This window comes from Pan paniscus, chromosome 1, assembly GCF_029289425.2.
Source record: "Pan paniscus chromosome 1, NHGRI_mPanPan1-v2.0_pri, whole genome shotgun sequence".
In the NCBI taxonomy this organism is placed as follows: domain Eukaryota; kingdom Metazoa; phylum Chordata; class Mammalia; order Primates; family Hominidae; genus Pan; species Pan paniscus.
In genome coordinates, this window is record NC_073249.2 from 7,476,538 (window position 1) to 7,500,826 (window position 24,289).

At 39.3% G+C, this 24,289-nt stretch overlaps 1 protein-coding gene and 1 long non-coding RNA gene across 3 annotated transcripts in view; one reads left to right on the top strand and one right to left on the bottom strand.

The window, feature by feature from the left end:
• Positions 1–11,680, top strand: part of LOC117977605 (uncharacterized) — a 188,754-nt gene extending 177,074 nt beyond the window's left edge. Inside the window, exon 5 of the long non-coding RNA XR_008620893.2 lies at positions 9,830–11,680. This is a non-coding gene — a long non-coding RNA (uncharacterized LOC117977605). The remainder of the gene's footprint in view (positions 1–9,829) is intronic.
• Positions 1–18,286, bottom strand: part of WDR64 (WD repeat domain 64) — a 151,341-nt gene extending 133,055 nt beyond the window's left edge. For both annotated transcript variants that reach the window (XM_055097208.2, XM_034949821.4), the window contains exons 1-2: positions 17,911–18,286; positions 9,876–10,006 (exon numbers count right to left, since the gene is read on the bottom strand). In XM_055097208.2, the coding sequence (XP_054953183.2) occupies positions 9,876–10,006; positions 17,911–18,055 (276 nt within the window). In that variant the 5' untranslated portion in view covers positions 18,056–18,286. The remainder of the gene's footprint in view (positions 1–9,875; positions 10,007–17,910) is intronic.
• Positions 18,287–24,289: the final 6,003 nt, after the last annotated feature.

The window sequence follows — 24,289 nt, forward strand, 5'->3', positions numbered from 1 at the left end:
TTTTCAATAGAACTGACACTCAGACTGATAGATCTATTCGGAGCTGGCACTTACTTGGAAATCAAATCAGTCCTCATCATGCAGGGCCCCAGCTAAGAACTTTGACACTGACTTTGGCCACTCTCAAATGACTGTCTTACCCATTTTCCATGAATTTTTCAGGGCTAGATTTTTTTTTCTTTATCCCTGTTGGGGGAGTTTTTATGCCTGTTGGTGGGAACTTAAGAGTTGCTTTAAGTGTTCCAAATCCTACTCTCTAGGCATTGCATGAGAATAAATTACCATGAAAAAAAAATTGTGAGGAAGAAAAGAGTTCTTATTTGTGAATAAACTGTCAAATTATATAACTCTGAAAACTGAAGAAAATAAGATAGCTGTTCTTTGTCTTATTAACCAACAGAAATAAAATTCTTATAAATTAATGAGCGAACTTAAAAATAATTATGTATTTAAAATTTTAAATTAATAAAATGCTTATAAAAGTTATATAATTAGTATATCAGTATTTCTCATAAAGTTGAATGCACGAAATGAACTGAGGAGTCCTTTTGAAATTTCAGTGTGCATACTAGCCACCCAGATATCTTGTTAAAATGCAGATTTGGCTTCAGTAGGTCTGGAGTGGGTCTGAGAATCTGCATTTCTAACAAGCTTTTCATGAGAGACTACTTTGAGTTTAAAGGAACTAGTGACTAAATGACTGAATTGGAAATAAATCAAAACCAGCAATGTGCCATTTTGTTTTAATAATATTGATTTAGATGCTAGATGATGGTTTAACATTATATTAATATTTTAATATATGTCCTGTCATCAGTTGCTTCACAAATGTTACTACTTCTTCATGTACATTCCCCCACATTCAAACCTCCCAACATACAATTGCCCTAATTATTCCCCACAGTTAGATTCCCTTCTGTGGGAAAATCAGGCTCATCGAGACTTGCTTGTATTTTCCCTTTTTCCCACCAGCAAAATTAGCACTCAATAAAAGCTTATTATCTTCTCAGAAATCATTGCTCATTTTTTATGGGTACAAAACCCTCTAGGTTTAATATCTAATTCCCTCTGAAGGACTGAGAAAAGAAAAGGAAAATTAATAGATCTATGTTGGAGTGGACAGGAAGGTTTTGTTACTGCAATCTTTGTCATCATTAATTTATGCATTATTCAGTTAACAATTATGTATCAATCTGTACCTCAGCCCTATATCATTCGAACCCACAATACCACTTCATGGCAAAGAGCATGTGCTGTGGAGTCAGGTGGTCCAGGGTCAGGGTTCAGACTGTACAATGAATTGATAGTCATTACTTGGAAAAATACCTTCACCTTCTGAAGTCTTAACTTCCTCATCAGTAGAATAAAAGAACAAACCTTTGAATTTTGTTTTTGTTTTGTTTTATTGAGGTTTAAATGACATAATGGATGGCATCATGTCATGTCAAAATGAGCATTTTGCACCATGCCCGGCATATAGTAATCGTTTTAAAACATTAGCTATTGTTATCATTGGAAAGCCTACATTGAGAAGGCCTCATGGGAGAGAAAAATAAATGATATGTTAATCCAGACCACAGCCTCTAACGAGAACAGTAGGCTGTCTTTAAGGGTATTTTTTTTTTTTGACGGAGTCTTGCCCTGTCACCCAGGCTGGAGTGCAGTGGTGTGATCTCGACTCACTGCAACCTCCGCCTCCTGGGTTCAAGCAATTCTCCTGCCCGAGTAGCTGGAACCATAGGCCTGTGCCATCATGCCTGGCTAATTTTCATATTTTTAGTAGAGATGGAGTTTCACCATATTGGCCATGCTGATCTTGACCTCCTGACCCTGTGATCTGCCCACCTCAGCCTCCCAAAGTGCTGGGATTACAGGTGTGAGCCACCACACCCGGCCAAGGGTAGTATTTTAAAACCATCAGTCCACTAAAGGATGAGACTGTTTTTTTCTAAGATTAGTCAGGTGGGCACTTCGATAAATTGATAGTGTATGAAACTTTGCTGGGAAAGGTATATGACTTCTACAGACAATCAGACCCTGAGAGGGAAATTCCTTCCTAACCTGTCATTTCCCTGTGGTTAGTGCTTCCTTTCTTACCCAGTTTAGAATTGGTGGTCTGTCACCTCAATCATATATTTCCACAATCCTGCCACCACACCCAGCTAATTTTTATATTTTTAGTAGAGATGAGGTTTCACCCTATTGGCCAGGCTGGTCTCGAACTCCTGACCTCGTGATCCGCCCCCCTCGGCCTCCCAAAGTGCTGGGATTACAGGCGTGAGGTGCCGCGCCCAGCCCAAAGGGTGTCTTCTTTTACTTTCCCCAGAATCTTCAACATCTTTCTTTCTACTGACTTTTCCTTTCAGCATTCAGACAAGTACAGATCTCTCCCATCTTAAAAACAAAAATACAAAAACACCTTCCGAAGTCAATTTCAGATAATACAGTAAACCTGCGTCCTATTTTTGCTTTTGTCTTCTCTAGCTTCCTTCTCCAAGTGCTGCACCTCCTTACATTGCTGTTGAGTTTGAATTCCTCTTCTAGCTACATTTTGTTTTCTGTTGGTTGTAACAACAGACATACGTTTATTGAACTTTGACACTTTTCCTCTATGAATTAGTTTTCTATTGCTGCTGAAACAAATTACAACAGTAGCAATTTAAAAAAACAATGGTTTCAACTTATTGGCTCTCAGTTCAGTAAGTTGGAAGTCCAGTATGGCTCTCATTTTCCTAATATGAAGGTGTCAGTAGAGATGCATTCTTTGCTGGAGACTTTCAGGAAAGAATCTACTTCCAAGCTCATTGGGATTGTTGGTCCGAAGGCCTGTTCTGAGCTGGCTGTCAGCTTGTACTGCCCTTAGCTCCTAGAGGTCTCTATCTAGTCCTAGTACATGGGCCCTCCTATGTCTCAGCAACAGCAATGGAACTTCAGGTCCCCCATCATGCTTGGAATCTCTCTTCTTTCTTCCTCTTCTGTTTCTAAGGACTCATATGATGAGTTTGAACCCACCTAGATAATCCAGGATAATTTTCTTATATTAAGGTTAACTGATTAGTACCTTAATTCCATCTGCAAAGCTCCTTCCCAGCAGTGTCTATGTTCATGTTTGATGGAATAACCAGGGGACAGGAATCTTGGGGAAGACGGACACCTTCAGAATTCCGCCAGTCACACCCTCATTTTATAAACACAACTTGGTACAATTTAAAGGACTTATGCAAAGTAGACAATTGATAAACATTGGCAGCAAATTTAACCTCAGAGAAAAGTGTGAAATAATAATTTTCAGAGAATGTGTAATGATAATGGTGATGATGAGTCTTTGTTTCTACATTAATGAATTCCAATGTTTATCAGAGATGGGAGAACTCCACACCATACATGCTATCATCTAATTTGAAATTATGTCTCCTACGTCAATGATACCCATACTCAAAGAGCAATTTACAGACAGTCGTTTAACTTTATTTTAATTTTTGTGGGGATAGTGCCAAGGCATCAGGTGTCTAAGAACAGATGTGAAGAAATTCAGGAGCAATGTCCTATGCAAGGAAGTATTCAGTGCTTTAGCTATTGGTCATGGGTCCAAATCTTGGTTCTACTGTCTACTAGTCACATGACCTCAAGCAAGATCCTTAATTTCTCTGTGCTTGAGTCTTTCCCGTGTGTAAAATAAGGATAATCAGTAATAATCCCCATGTTATGCTCTGTTGTAAGGATTAACTGAGGAAGTGCATGATTAGATTGCTTAGTAATGAGAAAGATTAGCAAGTACTTAGATTGCACCAAGTCCCCAGTAGGAGCTCAATCAATGTCAACATTTCAGTAACTGTAATTCCTAATTTTTCCAGAGACAGTAGAGGAAACAGAATTCAAGTATCTTCCTCGGTGCACTAAGCATTTTTGTTACTTACCCAAACAACACCTCAGCTATGCATTTTAGCATGCATATATTTGATAACCACATCTACATGTAGGTAGATGGCAGACTGTGGACATATGCTCTTACGACAATAATAAATTTTGTTACTTTCACTTGTAAATAACACACTATTACAATGCTTACCAAAAAATAACTTCCAAAGGATATGAAAAATATCAAATTACTTGAATTTATTGAGAAAAATTTAGGTATTATACCAGATAAACTCCTTCAGAAGCAACAGTGAAAGTTTTACATTTTGAAAGGAAATGTCTCAAGCAAATAATATTGTTAAAGAGCAGCAAATACCCGTTTCTCCTGTGATGAGCCATAGCCTCTAGGATCTCAAATTTCTCTTTCGACCTTTTCAGTTTCAGTGTAGTAATGTTGCCTGTGACAAGATTTGAGTATTTTATCACTTATATATATATTATGACTATTAGAGTGTTAATTTTATTTTAACTATGCTATTTAAAAGTCTTGCTCCATGCTTTAAGTGATTCATTTTTAACTTCATTTTTATCTGATTATATAAGGAACATATGTTCATTGTAGAACATATGGAGAAAATAAAAAAGCCAATAGAAGAAAATAAAAGCCTGCATGCAGCTTATTTTTTAACCTATCCTGGAACATTCTTTTAACATTTTTGAAGTTAGCAAATATAATTTTAGATTTATAATAATTCACTTTAAGTTCACTTTTGGGAGGGAACATAATTATAGGCATTCCATATGGTGTGGTATGCCTCTTCTTTGGATTAATTTGTAGTGTGCTCCTAAAAAAATGTGTTTATAAGTTGCCCACTGGAAACCCAGACTAACATGACATTGTAAGAAAAGTAGACTGTGTCTGCACCAGACTTTTCCATTAACTAGCTTTATAAACTTAAGGCAGTCATATTTCTTTTGATCTCTTTACATTAAATTTTTTTCATTATAAATTGAAGGAGCAGGTCTAGATGATGTTTAGGTGAGTTATAAGATTTCATTATTCTATGAATTTCAAATTCTCCGAGTGTCTTTGCGTCGAAAAATCTTGAAAAAGAAGGTGAAACTTTTGTGGCATTGCTGCCACAAAGAGATTTATATTTGGAACAAGATTGGTATGTCTATGCCTGAGTTTAAAATAATAAATCGTGTTTTTATTACCTGATAAGATTAATATCAACTGATTAAGAAAACACTAGGTAATCCATACTGAAATGAAGTTAGTCTCCTCGAATTGAATTTCCATTTTACAGATGATGGATCTGAAGCCCAGAAAGTTTAGCTCACATGGCTTGAAATAGAAATGTCCCTTAGGAGCACTGACACAAATAGTTTGTGAGAAAAATGACAGGACAATAAAAGAAGAACATTCCTGCCCCATTTTTTTTAAAACCTCAAGTCATTCTTTATATACATACAGTGTGCCAGAAGCTGGCCATGAGTTTTTCTATTAAACTTGCATACAATTTATAGGAACCCAAGTGATGTAACAGAATAATGTCATATGTTTTGTTTTTTTAAAGTCTTCTTCTTCTCTCTCCTTCTCCTTCTCCTTCTCCTTCTCCTTCTTCTTCTTCATAGAGACAGGGTCTTACCATGTTGCCCAGCCTGGTCTCAAACTCCTGGGCTCAAGCAATCCTCCTGCCTTGGCCTCTCAAAGTGCTGGGATTATAGGCATTAGACACCGCACCTGGCCCCAGGATAATGTCACATGAACTTACTACATAAAGAGGGAGAAAAATCTCAGTCCCAAGACCAAAACAGACTTTCTGTCCAGCTTTAGATAAGTCAATTAACCTTTTTGTGATTTTTCTCATCTTTATCATTTCAATAATGTATCCTCCATAATCTACATTGCGTGGCTATTGTGAAGATTAAATGAGAACCTGAAAAGAAGGTGCTTGAAAAAAAAGAAGACATTTTACAAATGAAGGAAGATTATGATGTTCTAGCTAGAAAGGGAAAGAGGAGCAGATGTCAGAGACAATGAGGCTTGATTTCCTCATCTGTAAAACAAACAAAAAAAATCTGATTTACTTTAGTATTTCATTCAGAGACCAAATTCTCAGTTACTGTAGAATTCCATGTAAATGGATTTATCACAGAGTGCTTTGTCTCATTTGTTGGCATTTATGGGCTATCTTTAGAGCGTTGCTTTTCTGAATCTAAGTGTGTAATAAAATATGAACAGACTTTTCTAATTTCCAAATGTTCATAATTTTTTTATATTGACGTGAAACATTGGTTAGACACACATTTTCATATTTTAAGTGGCCCAAAATGATTGCATTAGAAATTCATGCATATAAACCACCGAGTGTTTGAGAAATATTCATAAGAAAATAGAGAACAGTGAGAAAATGTGATTCTCAAAATCACATCTATCCCAAGTTTAATGACATTGCATTCAAGTTACCGATCTATGGGGGAATATCCACAGGGTTTACAAAGTGTGATAGAGATTAGATCCTGGAACAAAAAAACAAAACAATGCATTCATGTTGTACACTTACACAATTTAGGAAAAAAACAATCATTTCTGTGTGGCTGCAAAGTAGCTGACTGTTTCACCCTTCATTTGATTTCTCAAAAATCTTTGGGTGGCTAAGAGCTCTTGTTAAATACATTTATGTCTTCTACTTTATTGAATCAGTATATCTAGAAAAAAAAACAAAAACAAAAAGCAACAAAAAAAATAGCTATGATTCCATCTGCAGTGTTGCTTTTAGGCCCAGGCCAAGGGGCCTATGCCTTCAGAGTGGCGCTGTCCAGTTGAACTTTCTGCAATGATGGACATATTCTGTAATCTGTCCTGTATAATACAATAGCCACTAGCCACATGTGAATATCGAGCACTTGAACTGTAACTAGTGCAACTGTGGAGCTGAATTTCTAATTTAATTTAAATGTAAATAGCACATGTGGCTAGCGGCCACTTTGTCGGACAGCACAGCTTTGGAAGGCCCCACTCTAGTTTTTTCTGTGGAAGCTAATGGGCCATCGTCTACCAGGGGTCCATAACAATGCTTTTAAACCATGCCCTAGATTCTTCAAACCCCAGAATTCTCTCCCCAAAGGGGCCAAGTCTACTTTCAGGCCTGTGAAGCCTCTTATCCACCATATGAGGGTGGGTTGCACACCACTGGTGTGTACACCTCTAGTTCTGAGGGGGTGGCCAAGGGATAGTGTTTGTGGAGGTGAAGGTATGAAGAGCTTAGACATGTGGGCCGGGGTGCTCATATGTGAGCACGTGGCCCCTCATGATGTAAGATGGAGCCAGTAATGGCAAAAGAAGGGACGGGGGTCAGGGCCAGCTCTCCCCTTGTCTTCACGTTTCCGTGTGAAACAGCAAGGAGCCTGAGATTAAACTTTAAGTCAATTTGGGAACAGTTGGTATCTTTACAAACTAAGCCTCTCAATTATTATTCTGCTGTCTTTTTTCAATAGAGTTATCCCATGATTCTTTCTCCTATTTGTTGCTTTTGTGAGTGGAATCTTTTTATTTTCTAGTTAGTTTTGGTGAGAGAGAGGGGTGGTTATTGCTGGTGTTCATGGAAATTATTGATTCTTCCATGTTTCTTTTTTGAACTCTTTTGAACCCTCTCAGTTCTAATAGTTTGCCATATAATTCTATTGGATATTCTTGGTAGAATATCCACAAATAATGAGAATTTTGTATTTTTAAATAATTGATTACATATCAATTCCATTTCTTGCCCTTTTCCCCTCTGTTTGCATTGCTTACAACCTCCAATAAAGTGTCGAAGATTAGTGGTGAATAGGCATCCTTTTCTCGTTCTTGATTTTAATGGGCTTGTGTCTAGTATTTCAGCAATAAATATGATCCTTGCTCAAATATGTTTCTGGTAAGTCTCCATGGTGGACCTATTCTAATATGTCCTCCTCTTCCCTCCCACACACACAAGTCACACTTTTGTATAATCTCTATCCCTTAAATATGGTGGAAACTGTGACTTACTTCTAACTAAGAGAATATGACAAATATGATGAGCTGTTTCTCCCATGACTATGTTACATTATATAAAATTTCCTCTTATCAGACTATGGAGGGAAAAATTCTCCTGCTGGCCTTGAAAATGCACAGTTGTGAAGTGCCAGTATAGAGAGCCACATGGTGGGGGCTGCAGGCAGCTTCTAGGACAAGAGGGACGCCTGCAGCCTCCAGTCAACAAGAAGCTGAGGCCTTGAGACTTACAATAGCAAGGCATTGAGTTCTGCCAACAACCTGAATGAGCTTAGGAGCAGATTCTTCCCTAGCAGAGCTTCCAAATGAGAACCCAGCTTTGCCAACACCTTGATTGCAGCTTTATGATACCCCGAGCAGAGGACCCAGTGAAGCTGTCCCAGACTCCTGATCCATGCAAACTATGATATGTATTTCTTCTCATTGCTAAATTTATGATAATTTAGTACAGTAGCAGTAGAATCCTAATACAGTCAGTTTCCTTTCTCAAATTAATGGAATTTTCTATTATTTCTATTCCACTGAGATTATTTTTCTTTTTAAAGCAAGGATGGCTATTGAATTCTTATTAGACATCTTTTTTACTTTTAATTTTACTTTAAGGTTGGAAGTCTGCAAACATTTTTCGAAAAGGGCTAGGTAGTAAATATTTTAGGCCTGCAGGCCATTCAGCCTCTATCAAAACTATGTAATTCTCCTATTGTAGCACAGAAGCAACCGTGGCCAGTTTGTAAATGAGTGAGCATTGCTGTGTTCCAGTAAACTTTATTCACAACAAAGGTGGCTGTCTATCCAGATTTGGCCCATAGGCCTTAGTTTGCTGACCTTGGATTGACATTAGCATATTATTTTTTCTCCCCTGACTTGTTAAATGAAGTACGTTTCTGGCTTTTCTAATATTGAACCACCCTTACTTTGCTGGGGTAAATTGTACTTGGAAATAATTTTTAATGCACTGCAGGATTCAACTTGTTAACATTTTTTTTAGGAGTTTAAAATTTATATTTATGAGTAAAATTGTCTTATAGTTCCCTGACATTTTGTCTATGTTCAATTCAGTGTTATTTTAGCTTCATAAAGTGAGCTGGATAGCTTTTCAGCTTTTCCTACATTATAGAAACATGCATACAACATGGGAATTAAATATTCCTCAAAGACTTTGTAGAAACTTTTTTCGTTTGCAATTTTTTCCTAAAATTAATTAATTTGTTTTTTATTTGGGTGATGTGGGGGATTTGGCTATCTTTTATTTTAGGCTTCTAATTTATTATATCAGAATTTATTAATATTTTATTTTTAGCCTAATGTGGTCAAATTTGAGATGGCTCCATATATATTTGAGAGAGATGTATTTTTCCTGTGTCTTAGGTTTAAATTCTCCTTATACATATCCCTCGGCTTATAAAATGTGGTATTCAAGTCCCTTAGATTCTTACTTTTTCTTTTGTCTACTATTTATTTTTTTTTTAAAGAACCAGATAATTTATAAAAATTATTTAATTTCTCTGTATGGATATGTGTAATTTTTTTAAGAATAAATACCATGGTGATCAGAAAACAACTCAGGGAATATAACAGGTAGTCAACTGTAGCCTCTTCTCTTATATTAATAATTTGGATGCACTGAAAATTTGTGTACACTGAACCCATTGAAAAGAAATATCTCATATAAAGTGAAATGACGACCATTAAAATCTTGGTTGTTGTTAGAGGCATGTATAGCTCTTCCAACTGGCAGCTTGGTCTGAAAGGATTTAAGAGTTGTTTATTAATAATACAGCTAAATAGTTACCTACTTTACCCACTTTCATTTGTGGGTGGGCAGTGGCCATGTCCTAATGGGTGTAGGTATTGAAACTGACGCATGCACGTTGTGGTTCAACCCCTGTGGCAGTAACACTTTGTTTTAATTATTTATTCCAAACTTAGAAAAATAATACCTGGATTTCATATTATGAACATGAAATGAGTCTACCTCACACCAGTCTGCAGATGCATCCATGTTGTTGCACAGTTTCCTGTAAAAGCGTTTCACATCTTGATTCTTCACATCTGGACCAAAGAGCTTCTGTACCGATGCATAAAACTTGTCATAACCAATTGCATCTGCATTGAAAAAAGTACAGTCCATTTTCATCAAATTCCAAGGACTACCTTTTGTATTTCAGCTACATTTTTTATTTCCTAACCTTCTATTTTCTTATCTCTCTCAATCTATAAAAACCAGATATATTTGCATTTTAAAGACCTTGTCTTTGCACAATCCTAAGCAAAAAGAACAAAGCTGGAGGCATCACACTACCTGACTTCAAACTATACTATAAGGCTGGAGTAACCCAAAGCATGGTACTGGTAGAAGAACACACACTCAGACCAATGGAACAGAATAGAGAACCCAAAAATAAGACTGCACACCTACAACGATCTGATTTTCTACAAACCTGACAAAAACAAGCAATGGGGAAAGAATTCCCTATTTAACAAATGGTGCTGGGAGGAGAGGACTGGATAGCCACATGTAGAAAATTGAAACTGGACCCCTTCCTTATACCATTTACAAAAACAACTCAGGATGGATTAAAGACTTAAATGTAAAACCCAAAACTATAAAAACTCTAGAAGAAAATCTAGGCAATTCCATTCAGGACAGAGTCACAGACAAAGATTTCATGATGAAGATACCAAAAGCAATTGCAACAAAAGCAAAAATTGACAAATGGGATCTAATTAAACTTAAGAGCTTCTGCACAGCAAAAGAAACTATCATCGGAGTGAACAGACAACCTACAGAAGGGAGAAAATTTTTGCAATCTATCCATCTGACAAAAGTCTAATATCCAGCATCTACAAGGAACTTAAGCAAATTTACAAGAAAAAAATGAACAACCTCATGAAAAGTGGGCAAAGGACATGAACGAACACTTCTCAGAGAAGACATTCATGTGGCCAACAAATATATGAAAAAAGCTCATCATCACTGGTCATTACACAAATGCAAATCAAAATCACAATGAGATAATATCTTATACCAGTCAGAATGGCTACTATTGAAAAGTCAAAATACAACAGATGCTGGTGAGGTTGGGGAGAAAAAGGAAGGCTTTTACACTGTTGATGGAAGTGTAAATTAGTTCAACGATTCTGGAAGACAGTGTGGTGATTCCTCAAAGACCTAGAGGCAGAAATACCATTTGACCCAGCAATCCCATTACTGAGTATATACCCAAAGGAATAAAAATCATTCTATTATAAAGATACATGCATGCATATGCTCATTGCAGCACTGTTCCCAATAGCAAAGATATGGAATCAATACAAATGCCCATCAATGATAGACTGGATAAAGAAAAAGTGGTGTATATACACCATGGAATACTATGCAGCCATAAAAAGGAATGAGATCATGTCCTTTGCAGGGACATGGATGGACCTGGAGGCCATTATCTTTAGCAAACTAACGCAGGAACAGAAAACCAAATACCACATGTTCTCACTTATATGTAGGAGCTGAATGATGAGAACACAAGGACACATGGTGGCTAAAAACACCCAGTGGGGCCTGTCATAGGGTTGTGGGGGTGTGGAGGGAGAGCATGAGGAAGAATAGCTAATGGATATTGGGCTTGATACCTGGTGATGGGATGATCTGTGCAGCAAACCACTATGGCACATGTTTACCTATGTAACAAACCTGCACATCCTGCACACGTACCCCTGAATTAAAAAAAAAAAAGATCTTGTGTTTACAAACATAATCAGGCCTTTGGCTAAAATATTACTAAATAAGAAGAAAATATTTTACTGTGGTGTTTGATACATTCTCCGTGGTTTCTGTTTAAGATATTTTAGGAGTTTGTTCAGGAATGCAAAAATTCAAGAATGAATTGCCTTTTTCCTGTTGTAAAAAGTTTCACCATTGGAGTCTTTGGTAGAATTCATCTTGAGCGGAAGGTGGAAGTGAGCAAACAGCAATTCTTTTTTTTTTTTTTTGAGACAGGATCTTGCTCTGTCACTCAGGCTGGAGTGCAATGGCACAATCATGACTCACTGCAGCTTTCACCTCCCAGGATCAAGTGATCCTCCCAGCTCAACCCCCCAAGTAGCTGGGACTACAGGCACCCACCACCACACCCAGTTAATATTTTATTTTTTGCAGAGACAGGGTCTCACTATGTTACAGCCCAGGCTGGTCTCAGACTCCTAGCTTCAAGCGATCCTCCCACTTCAGCCTCCCAAAGTGCTGGGATTACAGATGTGAGCCACTGTGCCTGGTGAGCAATTCTTAACTGGTTCTTAAACTCTATGTAAACACACACACACACACACACACACACACACACACACACCATTGCTTGAATCTTGATTTTGTCAAATTTCGTAATTCCCTGGGGTAAGACTATTGAATCTAAGGACAAGAAGGAATTAGATGTGAGGCTTTCTCAAACTGTATAGACAAGATCAGATGGTTTTATTTAGTTAAAAATATGAGTATCTCTTATGTGTAAGAACTGAGCCAGACATTGGGCTTAGAACAGAAAATTAGATAAGCAAGGTCCCTGCCCTCAGGGAGCTTATATTATAGCGGGAAATCAGAAAAGTAACAAGTGAACAAACTATTTACAGATTGTGACAGGCAAGGCTAATTAATAAAGATAGACATTACATCAGTGGTTACCAGTGTATAAGGTGAAAAGCAGTATTGCTGCAAAAGGCATGAGGGAACTTTCTGGGACGCTAGAAATGTTCCCTGTCTTGATCTGGATGGTGGCTAAAGGTGTGTTTACCAAGGTTCAAATTTACAGAGCTACCTCCTTAAGAAGAGTACATTTTATGGGCTTTATTATATGTATGTCAAGCTCAGTAACGAAGTTAAAATAAACAAGTTGTTGTAGAATAAGCACAAAAAAGGAAAGCAGTAGGGAGCTGTGATAAAATTGTATGGTGGTGGCAGGTAGGGGTAGACCTCAGGGAAGGCCTCTTTAAGGAGGTGGGTAAAAGAGTTAAGCTGAGACCTGATGAGCAAAAAAAGAGTCAGCCACATAGAAAGCTAGACAAGAGCCTTTTAGGCAGAGGCTGATCAACACGAAGGCCTGTTGCTGCACAGGCTTGGCATGTTCCAAGAAGGTCAGTAGGTATGAAGTACCTACAGTGAGGACTGCGGAAAGTGCTGTGAGGTGAGACCAGGGGCGAAGGAGGGCAGAGCTAGAGTCAGAAGCGGGTATTTTCTTTTAAGCATGATGGTAAGATGTCTTTGGGGTGTTTTATGGGGTGAAATGATATAATATGCCTTTAAAAAATTTTAAAGCACACTTGCTGCTGCTAGGAGGCCAGATGGAAAGACGTAAAACTAGTGGAGGGCAATTGCACTAGTGTAGGCTTCAGAAAACGGAGGTTTGGGCCAGGGTATCACTGAGGGTGATTGCACATCCTGGGCTGCCATGGAAAGTCTCGTTTATGCCTCTTTTTAAAATTATTAATAACATTCCCTTTCAGTCTTGAAAGTGTCCCCAGTTGGATGGTAAGTGGCACCCTAGAATACAGGCACCCTAGAGATAGTAGTGGAGATGGTAAGATATGGTTGGAAGTAGTAGAATTATAAAGATATGCTAGTGGGTTGGAAGTTTTGGGGGCAGAAGTGGTAAGCGAAGGAAAGGCAGGAATCTAGAGCAGTGGTTCTTATGCAGGGGAGATTTTGCACCTCACCTCCATCCCCAGACACACACACACACACACACACACACACACACACACACACACACACAGACACACATACACACACACACAACATTTGGCAAAGACTTGAGACATTTTTGACTGTCACAACTAGGAGTAGGTGTGCTACTGGCATCTAGTGAGTAGAGGCCAAGGATGCTGCTTAACATCCTACAATGCACAAGACAGCCCCCACCCTAGCCCCCCAACTCCACACACGCACACATATACAAATAATTATTTAGCCAAAACATCAGTAGTGCCAAGGTTAAGATACCTGGTTCTAGAATGACACTCAGGTTTCCAGTTTCAAAACTCAGCAAATGTTGATCTATTTACCAAAAGCAAGGCAATGGGAAGAAGATTGTTGGGGAAAATAAAGCACTCTATTTTGGTAATATTGAGTCAGAAATTCTCATGAGGCATCTAAACAGTTACTTAGCTGTTTTATATTTATTTACACCAACTGCTACAAGATATGAGTTTCATTGTAAATATCACTGGATGAGGATAATGAGACTTTCTTTGTCCTGGGATAAAATTAATTCCACCAGGTCATTCACAAGATCTAAGAGCATTGCTTTTGAACAAATTCCTTCAATCTACTTGATATCATTTTTGAGGTAGACCCTGTTCCATTAAAAACATTCTCTCTAGTTCTTAGTTCCTTGCCTGTAATAGTGAGAGGTAGACCTTATTTTCCAATATTTGTTAATAAATATGAATTTGTGCCAGACATTATTAACCGCCTGACAAAAGTTAAGATTACATTTCTGCCTTCTCCTCACTCTTTCTTAGGCCACCCTGTGATAGCAGGTAACTTGTCTAGCAGTATGTAGTTTTCATGAAATCTTAAAAACTATAGAGAAAGGAAATTTTCAATGTGGCTTTGTGATTGCAAGTTTCTTAATGAGAGCAAGGTCAACTTGTGCATTTAGAACGCATTGAAGGAGTACTTTCTGGACACCAGACCCTGTGCCAGCCTGAGGTTCACAAAGCCTTCAAAACAACCACAGGCCAATGGTGTAGGATAAGGGGCAGGAACAAATGAACACATTAATATCAATTTTAGCAGGTTAAATGAAGCAGGTAAATTCCCCGAGATGGCAATAAAGTGCATTAACAGTGCTGAGGGTGGCTTTGCTTAGGGAAAGTTCAGAAGTTTTTACAAAGAGGTGACAATTGATTTGGGTCTTGAAAGATGAGCAAGAGTTTACAGGCACCAAAAAAAAAGAAAAAAAGGCACTCCATATTGGGGAATGACATGTGCAAAATCAGAGTCATTAAGAGCATGTTTGGAAATGCCAAGAAGTTTGTTTTAGGGCAGAAGGTTCATGAAGGGAAATGCCAGGAGTTGAGACTGGATGGGCTGAGGCAAGCTGTGAATGACCTTGCATGCTTTGTTAGTATATGTGGATTTTAGAGGTGAGCTAATAAACCAGGAATATGGCACATCGATAATTTTTAAAATGAAAAACTCTTGGCAGAAGTATAGAGAAATGATTAACTCGGCAAAAAGACTATTTTTTGGGGGGTGAGGGGGGACAGAGTCTCACTCTGTAGCCCAGGCTGGAGTTCAGTGGTGCGATCTTGGCTCACTGCAACCTCTGCCTCCCGGGTCCTGGTTCAAGCAATTCTCCTGGCTTAGCCTCCCGAGTAGCTGGGATTACAGGCACACGTCACCATGTCCAGCTAATTTTTGTATTTTTAGTAGAGACAGGGTTTCATCATGTAGGCAAGGCTGGTCTCGAGCTCCTGACTTCGTGATCCGCCCACCTTGGCCTCCCAAAGTGCTGAGATTATAGGCGTGAGCCACCGCTCCTGGCCAAGAAGACTATTACAGTAATAGGCTGTTGTAATAAGCCAAGAGATAGATACCATGACATAGTGAAAGGTTACAGAGTTTGAGTATCCATTATCCAAAATACTTCGAACTAGAAGTGTTTCAGATTATGGATTTTTTTCAGATTTTGGGATATTTACATATACTGTACATAGTGAGATGTCTTGGGAATAGGACACAAGTTTAAACACAAAATTTATTTACACTTAATATACACCCCTTATACATATAGCCTGGAGGTAATTTTATACAATAGTTTTAATAATTCTGTGCATGAAACAAAGTTTGTGTGCATTTAATCATCAGAAAGCAAATATTAATATGCCCCTATCTCATGTCAGCTCTCAAAAAGTTTTGAATTTTGGAGCATTTTAGATTTTGGATTTTGGGATTAGGGATGCTCAGCCTATACAGCCTATACCAAGATATCTGGCTTAGGAAACTAGTTAGATGGTAGCTATGCTCTAAGACTGAGAGATAACACAGTAGGCAAAGCTCTAGGAGAAAAAGAAGCAAAGAAAGAATTGAGACGGGAAAAATAAGAATGATGTGATGAAAGACGCAGGATAAGGAAGTTTCTTGAAGCAGAGGCAGCTAACAGTGTTAATCTAGTGCAATGGCCAAGTAGGCTGGAAAATGAAAACAATTTATTGAATTTGGCAACTATATTAGGTTATCACATAGCTTGGTTAGAGCATTTTTAGCAAAGTGATCAGAGAAGCCAGACCTGAGTAGATTGAAAGTTAAGTGGTGATATTGTCAGGAAATTCAGTGGAGAAGGAAAGGAGAGGCATACAGTGGTAGCTTAAAGAAAAGAGAAAGTCAAGGTCATGATGCTTGAGTATATTTTTAGACTGAGAGGACAAATCCAGTAGAAAAGGAGATTTTGAAGCTGCTGCAGCAAACTGATAGCTTTGAAGGGGAGGAGAAATAGAAAGGACAGCTGCTGCTTTCAGTGATTCAGAAGTGGAAAAAGGGGGCTTGAGAGAATTCTTGTCTTTTGACCTTGCTTTCTTTTATGACATAGAAAACTTGGCTGAGAGAAGCAGACATCCCATAGAGAATTCAGAAAAAGTGTCAAGGGTTTGAAAAACCAATTAGAGAGAGGTAAAACAAACTGACTAGGAAAAAATGCAAGTTTTGTTGAGTAGTTTAGAAGGCCCAGTCAAGTTCCCAATCACCGAAAAAGCATATCCAAAAGGTCCAAGTCTTAGCTTTAACACTTAGAAGTTGGGTGACTTTGGCCGGGCGCGGTGGCTCACACCTGTAATCCCAGCACTTTGGGAGGCCATGGCAGGTGGATCACCTGAGGTCAAGAGTTCAAGACCAGCCTGGCCAACATGGTGAAACCCCGTCTCTACTAAAAATACAAAAAATTAGCCGGGTGTGGTGGTGGGTGCCTGTAATCCCAGCTACTTGGGAGGCTGAGGCAGGAGAATCACTTGAACCTGGGAGGCAGAGGTTGCAGAGAGCCGAGATCGCACCATTTCACTCCAGCCTGGGCAATACGAATGAAACTCCGTCTCAAAAAAAAAAAAAAAAAAGAAAAGAAAAGAATTTGGGTAACTTGGGCAAATGATTTATCTTCAGCTCCCATTTTTTCCACAAATAAAATGAACATAATGACATTGATTAACATGACTATAAATTATTAAATACTATTCAATTAATACCAGCTTGGGTTTGAACATCCAAAGTCAAGATTTTCACTTACAAATTACTATGCAGCCTAGCACACTCAGAGGCTGGCTATACTATCCCTTTAGCAATTATATGGGCTCTGCTCCTTTCATTGCCAACAGCAGGGTTTGTTCTGTTAGTCTTTCACTCTGCCATGTAGCTTTATTTTTCACAGCTGTCCTCAATATGCCAAAGCTGTACACTACACCACTCCCCTTGAATCTTGTCTATGCACTGGCATCTCTGCTGCAAATCCTCCTGTAAGACCACTGTCCACCATATTCTCCTTAGCTTGCATCCTCAAGATCATTCCTGCCTAGAGATGTGGAGAGTGGCCAAGACAATGCAATCATGGTGAGGCAGGAAGCTGCACTTCTTATGAAAGTCTTTATGGTCTCATGATATCTTTAGGCTAAGAAAAAGCAGTGCTATACATTACTGAGCATCCCAGGTCAACCAGTGAGCCATCAAATGGCAGCGTCTACAGAAGAACACTGGACGTCATTTAATCCAATCCCATAGTTTTACAATTGAAGCAACTTAGGTTCAGAGAAGTAAAAAAACAAAAACAAAAACAAAAACAAAACAAAACAAAAGCTTCCTCATGTCCGCTTTGTTATTTAGGGACAGAGAAAGAACAAGAACTGAGGTCTTCATCCCCTTTCAGCACCCATTCTTTCACATTAAGCTCTGATGCTTCTCTCTGATGGCTTAAAACATTTTCCAGTTCTAACCAACAGACCCAATTGGACTATCGTGTAATCACTGATCTTACCTTCTTTATGGATAAATAAGCCTGCTCTTTCATCTCTTTTCTGGGCTGCTGTTTGTTCAACCAATTTTTCAAACCTGTTCAAAGCCTTTTTGAAAGTGCTCATCTGAAGTGCCATGTTGAGACGCTTTTCCTTCCTGATATCCATAGGGACATAGGGGATCTTTTACTTCTGTACAGAAAGAATACTGCAAGTTTACCAATTTGGAAAACTTTCCAGTTGTTACAGTGCCTCCCTGCTGTCTCAGTTTTTGCCCTAGGTCTAATTCCTTTGATCTTAAAATCCCATACTGCGGGTAGGAGTAAGAGTTGCCACTAGGATGTTAGCAGGGAGGAAAGCTGATTTAGGTCTGATGCATTTCATACAGACAAACATTTCAGTAAAAATCCTGACCTCACAATGTTATCAGTGTCCTTCATAGGGTCCTCATTGCATCATAATATCTCTGTAACATCCTACTTCCTTCATAAGGAGGAGATTGAGATTTTTTCCCCACAGACTGTGTGTGTGTGTGCGCGTGCACATGTGTGTGTTGTGTATACTGCTTGAGAGGGAAAAGGAATGAGTAAATACCAAGTAAGAAAACTGGGTAATATTTTCTCCCTCGTGTATCTCTTCTCACCTCAAACCTTTTGCCTTCCTCACAATACCACAGAAAGTAAAGTTTGGCCAGGCACGGTGGCTCATGCTTGTAATCCCAGCACTTTGGGAGGCCGAGGTGGGTGGACCACCTGAGGTCAGGAGTTCAAGACCAGCCTGGCCAACATGGTGAAACCCCCGTCTCTACTAAAAATACAAAAATTAGCTGGATGTGGTGGCGGGCACCTGTGATCTCAGCTACTCAGGAGGCTGAGGCAAGAGAATCACTTGAAACTGGGAATCAGAGGTTACAGTGAGCTGAGATCACACCACTGCACTCCAGCCTGGGTGACAGAGTGAGACTCCCTCTCAAAAAAAAAAAAAAAAGTAATATTCACACTTATTCTTGCCACTGTACTGGATATGGAAATTCGAACTTCTAAAGATGAAATGTATTTCAGCACCTGTCATTTCTACCACAAACATTTTTAGAGGTCATAGGGAATACAAATGCTCTTCTTCCTTTGTGCATTGTCCTTCGATTGAAATAATAAAGTGAGCCAAGGATGAGGAAGGAGTGGCTTCTGATTATGAGCACAGCTTTTCAAGGTAAGAGGTCAGATGAATTAGAAGAGGCCTTTCTGCACATCTCCTTCGCAGTCATTGCAATCTCCAATCCGATTTAGTCCAAATGCTATTGACTCTGGTTTTCCAATTTTCAACTTTTTATGGGAAGGAGAAGTTGTTTAATGTTTCTCAACAATTAGTTAACTTCCTATGGCTTAGGTGAGTTAGATAAATTTCCTACCCCTTGGTAGTCCATCTTTTAAAACATTCTTCAAGAACTTGCATTCAGAGATGAAGCAGATGGCATTTCAGAGCACCTCCAATTCCAGTACTGTCTTCTTGGCGTCCACCTCTAACTATCTGTTAGGAGAGCGCAGTAAGATTTTATTTAAAGAAAAATCCCCCAACCCCATTTGTTTCTCCTCCTTTTTCCTTTAAAGCTTTCAAACCACTGTACAGTGACGTCTGGAGAACCACTCTTCCTACAATTCTAATGCATTCACCATTAATTCATCTAGGAAATATTTACTGAGTACACACTTCATGCTAGAGGCTGTTTTAGACACTAAGGATACAGCAGTGAATAAAATAGCTTCTCAAGTTTATAGACTAATGCAGAAGACAGACAAATAAATAATGTATCAGTGAGCAATTGTGCTACGAAGAGAGAGGAATTTTGTGTGTATTAGGGTGGGGGTAAAAATCCAAGTAAAAGAGGTAGGGAGATCAGGGAATTCCCCATTAATAGAAAGATTTCTGGGCAGAAACCTGAAAGAAGTGAGGTAGCAAGTCATGTGGATAAATGGTAGAAGGATGTTCTAGGGACAGCAGGTGTAAAGTCCTGAGATTGGTGTGTGCTTCACATATCTGAGAAACAACAGAGGCCAGCGTGACTGAGGTGGTGTGGGATGAGAGAGAGAGGTAGAGAGAGAAGGCAAGAGAGTCAGGGGGTGGCATCCAGATCACGTAGGATCTTATTGGCTGTTTTAGGACTTTGGCTTTTACTCTGAGATGGGATGTTTTTGAGCAGAACAGTGACATGATCTGACGTGCATTTGAAAAGAATCATTCCAGCTGCTTTGCAGAGAATAAACTGAAAGGGAGAGAGGGTAGAAGCCAGGAAGGCAGTTAAGTGGAAATTTCAGTAATGCAAGTAAGAGATGACAGTGGTTGAGATTAGGGCGCTAGTGACGGAGGTTGTGCGAAGTGGTCAGATTGTGTGAAGGTAGATGTGACAGATGTGCTAATAGATCAGATGGGGGTAAGAGAGCAAGAGAAGGATCAGGGATGACTCCAGGGATTCTGGCCCTAAGAAATCAAAAGGATGGAATTATCATTTCCTATGTTTGGGAGGGAGGAATCCAATAGAAGGAGCAGATTGTGGGGAGCGGGGGAAATTAGGATTCAGTTCAGGATATGTTAAGTTTGAGAATTCTATTAGATAAACAATTGTGGATGTTGAATAACCAGACGTAAGAGTCCAGGGTTCAGGGGAGAGCTTGGGAGTCATCAGCATTCAGACGGCATTGTATTTAAAGCCATTAGGCTGGATGAGATCACCTGGGAATCAATGCAGATAAAGAAGAAGGCAAGGTGAGGATCAAACCCTGAGCATGCCAGTGTTGGGAGGGCACAGTGATCAAGAAGAACCACTGAGTAAATAGGAGTGGCTAGTGAGGTACAAGGAGAACCAAGAGAAAGGATCATCCTAGAAGCCAAGAAGAAAAGCTGTTTTGAAAAGGAAAGAGCCACTGGATGGATAATCCAGTTTATTCAATAAAGAAATTGCATAGGAAGACAAAAGGAAGGAGGAGGGGAGCTATAGATTAAAAAGGACTTTAAAGAAACACCATCCAACCACAGTGTGTGGACTGTATTTAGATCTTGACTCAACAACCAAACTTAAAAATAGTTTAAAATACATGAGACAATTGGAAATTGGAACGCCAAGTAGATATTTGATGATAATAAGAAATTATTGTTCATTGTTTAGATTTAATAATTATATTTTATGTTATATTGTTTGTCTTAGTCCATTCCTGCTGCTATAACAAAATGCCTTGGACTGGATAATTTATCAACAACAGAAATTTCTCCCAGTTCTGAAGGCTGGGAAGTCCAAAATCAAGGCTCCAGCAGATTCTGTATCTAGTGAGGGCCTGTTCCTCATAGATGGTGCCTTTTAGGTGTCCTCATATGGTGGAAGGGACAAACAGGTCCCCTCAGTCCCCTCAAGCCCTGTCATGAAGGCACTAATCCCATTTATGGGGGTGAAACCCTCATGACCTAATGACCTCCGAAAGGTTCCAACTCTTAGTACCATCACCTTGGAGTTAGGTTTCAACATATGAATTTCGGGGGGACATAAACATTTGGACCATAGCACTGTTATTTATGTGATGTTGTATTTTAGAACCAGATACTGAAATATCTATGGATAAGCATTAAAGTATGAAGGAGCAGTCAACCTTGCCAAGTACTGCTGAGGGCCTACGTAAGATGAGGACTGAAAATTAACCATTGGAACGTGGATGCTACTGACCTTGAGAAAGCCTACCTCAGTGGAATGGTGGGCTAAACAGAGTAGGAGGAGGAGATGTGTTGATAGTAGGTATAAATGCACATTATGGCAGAAGCTTTTGGGAACATCTTTGCTGTTATATGCAGGAGCAAGTCACAGCTATTATGGTCATTTATAGAGCTACCGGATGCATTTGTGCTTATATTTTCTCGGTTGCGGAAATGATGTGGCCACAGATTTAAAGAACATTGAAAATCACTCATGTTCCTACACTCTTACAAAACTATTAATTTTAGAAAATTGCCTTCTAAGCCCAGACCACATACTTTGATAATTTTAGTTTCAACAGAACTATGCACATTATTTAAATTTTAATGTACAACTTCATAAACCTGTCCCCGTGTTTCTAATGTCCTTCATAAGTGTATATTTTTTCTTTAATACCTATTTTTCTCAATGAAGTATTTTGCTATTTTATTATTTTTTACACATAAATGACCATGAAAGGCAGTCATTTTAAAGAGTCAGAGGCAAACACACACCTAGCTGTGTAAACAAAGAAATGATATTGGCACTGTCAGAAAAAGACTCTAGAAAAAAGCAGGTGGAATAATTGCTGTGAGTTAGTTTGGCTTCAGCTTCCATGAATGTTATAAGGGCCCGTATGAGGAAGGAGTGCTACCATGACACAAGGCCCATGGTTGGGTCCTCAGCTGGTCTGTTGTGTAGGCCTGGTACCAGTCATCTGGCAGATATGCTGTTGGAGCAATAGGTTGCTCTGGATTTTCTGCTTCTGGGTTCATGATGGCCAACTCCAGTTTCCAGGATAAATCAATGAAGAACTCCTTTGCGGTGAAATGAGTATACTCAGCTAATGCCTATGGCAGGGGACAAAGAGGTACGCAGGAGCTTCAACAGTACATGGCCCTTGGTGACCAGGTACTGCTAAGAATCTGGGCCAGGCTCACCCTTACATTTTCAGAATAAAAAGATGACACAAGAGCAGAAGCCATCTTGGTGACCACACTCCTCAACACGGCTGTCTCTTGAGTCATATCGCTGCAGTCTGGACTGATGCCTTATACACATAGGGGCATGGCTGTCCTGCTACCATCCCCCTTCATCATCATTTTGAGAATTCCCTCATCCTCAAGCTTATATACTATGTCTTTCTTCACCATGATTTATTCCCTCATTTTGGTGACTCATATTCAGAAATAGGGCCTGGAAGATAGATATGTTTTTGATAGTTGCATATCTGAAAACATCCTGATCTTTCCTTGCACTTTGTTGATATTTGGTTGGGTACAGAATTTTAGGCTGGAAATTATTTTCTTTAAATATTTTGAAGATATTACTCCATTGTCTTTTTGCTTCTAGTGTTGCTGTTAGAAGGACTGTATTCTGATCAGCTTCCGTTGCTGATTATAAGCTATTCTGATCCCTGATGCTTTGTCCATAGCTTGTTTTAATTTTCCTCCCTCAGGAAACTTATAAATGTTCTCTTTGACCCCAGTGTACCAAACTTCCACTATAATGGGTGTTGGTGTGGAGATATATATATATGTAAATTAATCATAACTTCACTAACCAGTTTCTTCTGGAAATTAAGTGTTTACTCTTCCCTACCTCCTCTGTCATGTAAACTGCATTTTTTTTTTTTTTTTTTAAGACGGAGTCCTGCTCTGTCACCCAGGCTGGAGTGCAGTGGCACGATCTCGGCTCACTGCAAGCTCCACCTCCTGGGTTCACGCCATTCTCCTGCCTCAGCCTCCTGAGTAGCTGGGACTACAGGTGCCTGCCACCACGCCCGGCTAATTTTTTCAGTAGAGACGGGGTTTCACCATGTTAGCCAGGATGGTCTCGATCTCCTGACCTCGTGATCCGTCCGCCTCAGCCTCCCAAAGTGCTGGGATTACAGGCGTGAGCCACTGTGCCCAGCCATAAACTCCATTTTTTAACAGCAATGTAACAAGTGAGATTTTATTTTAAAAACAAATGTATGTATTTGGGGGTTGAGTGGATGTGGACAGATATACAGTTTATGTATTAAGCTGATCCCTACATCTCACCCATCTGAGGAGCTGTATGCACCAGGAGCATTGACATTCAGAAACTTAAGGCATGCTAGATTCTCCTTTTTTAAAAAAAAGTTCAAGCACATCCACTAAATTGCATTTCCTAAGGTAGGAAAAGTGCATACATGTTTCGCAAGATTTTCAGTAAGGGCTCTTCTGCTGCTCACCAGAGACCAAGGTTAGAGGGGCCAGGAAAGAATGTGTCTCAACCCTGGGAAAAGGAATGCTTGATGGAAGTTCCCTCTCTGCTGTCACCTTATGATGCAGAAGGCTAGGGGTTATCAGTTTCCAAACAAGAATGTCAAATGAAACGTGTCTCCATTCCTCGCTCCCCTATACTTTGCAAAGGACTTCCTTGGAATATAGGTATTGTGATAATTTAATATTCCTATGTAAGAGGGTGTTTAGAGGGTTTTAAATGAACCTCTTTCTGTCTAAAGGACAGGGCTAGACGGCCCACGCGGGAGGATGTGTGCAGTCACTGGGAACCAGTTCCGCAAGCATTAGCTCCTGCTCACCTTCAAACTATTTAAGAGAAGGCAACGAGTTCATTAGGAGCTCAAGGATATCCTTAATGAGCACTTCCACAGAGAGAGTGTTCAGCATGGAGGAGCCGTGACATCTCCCCATTTCTTT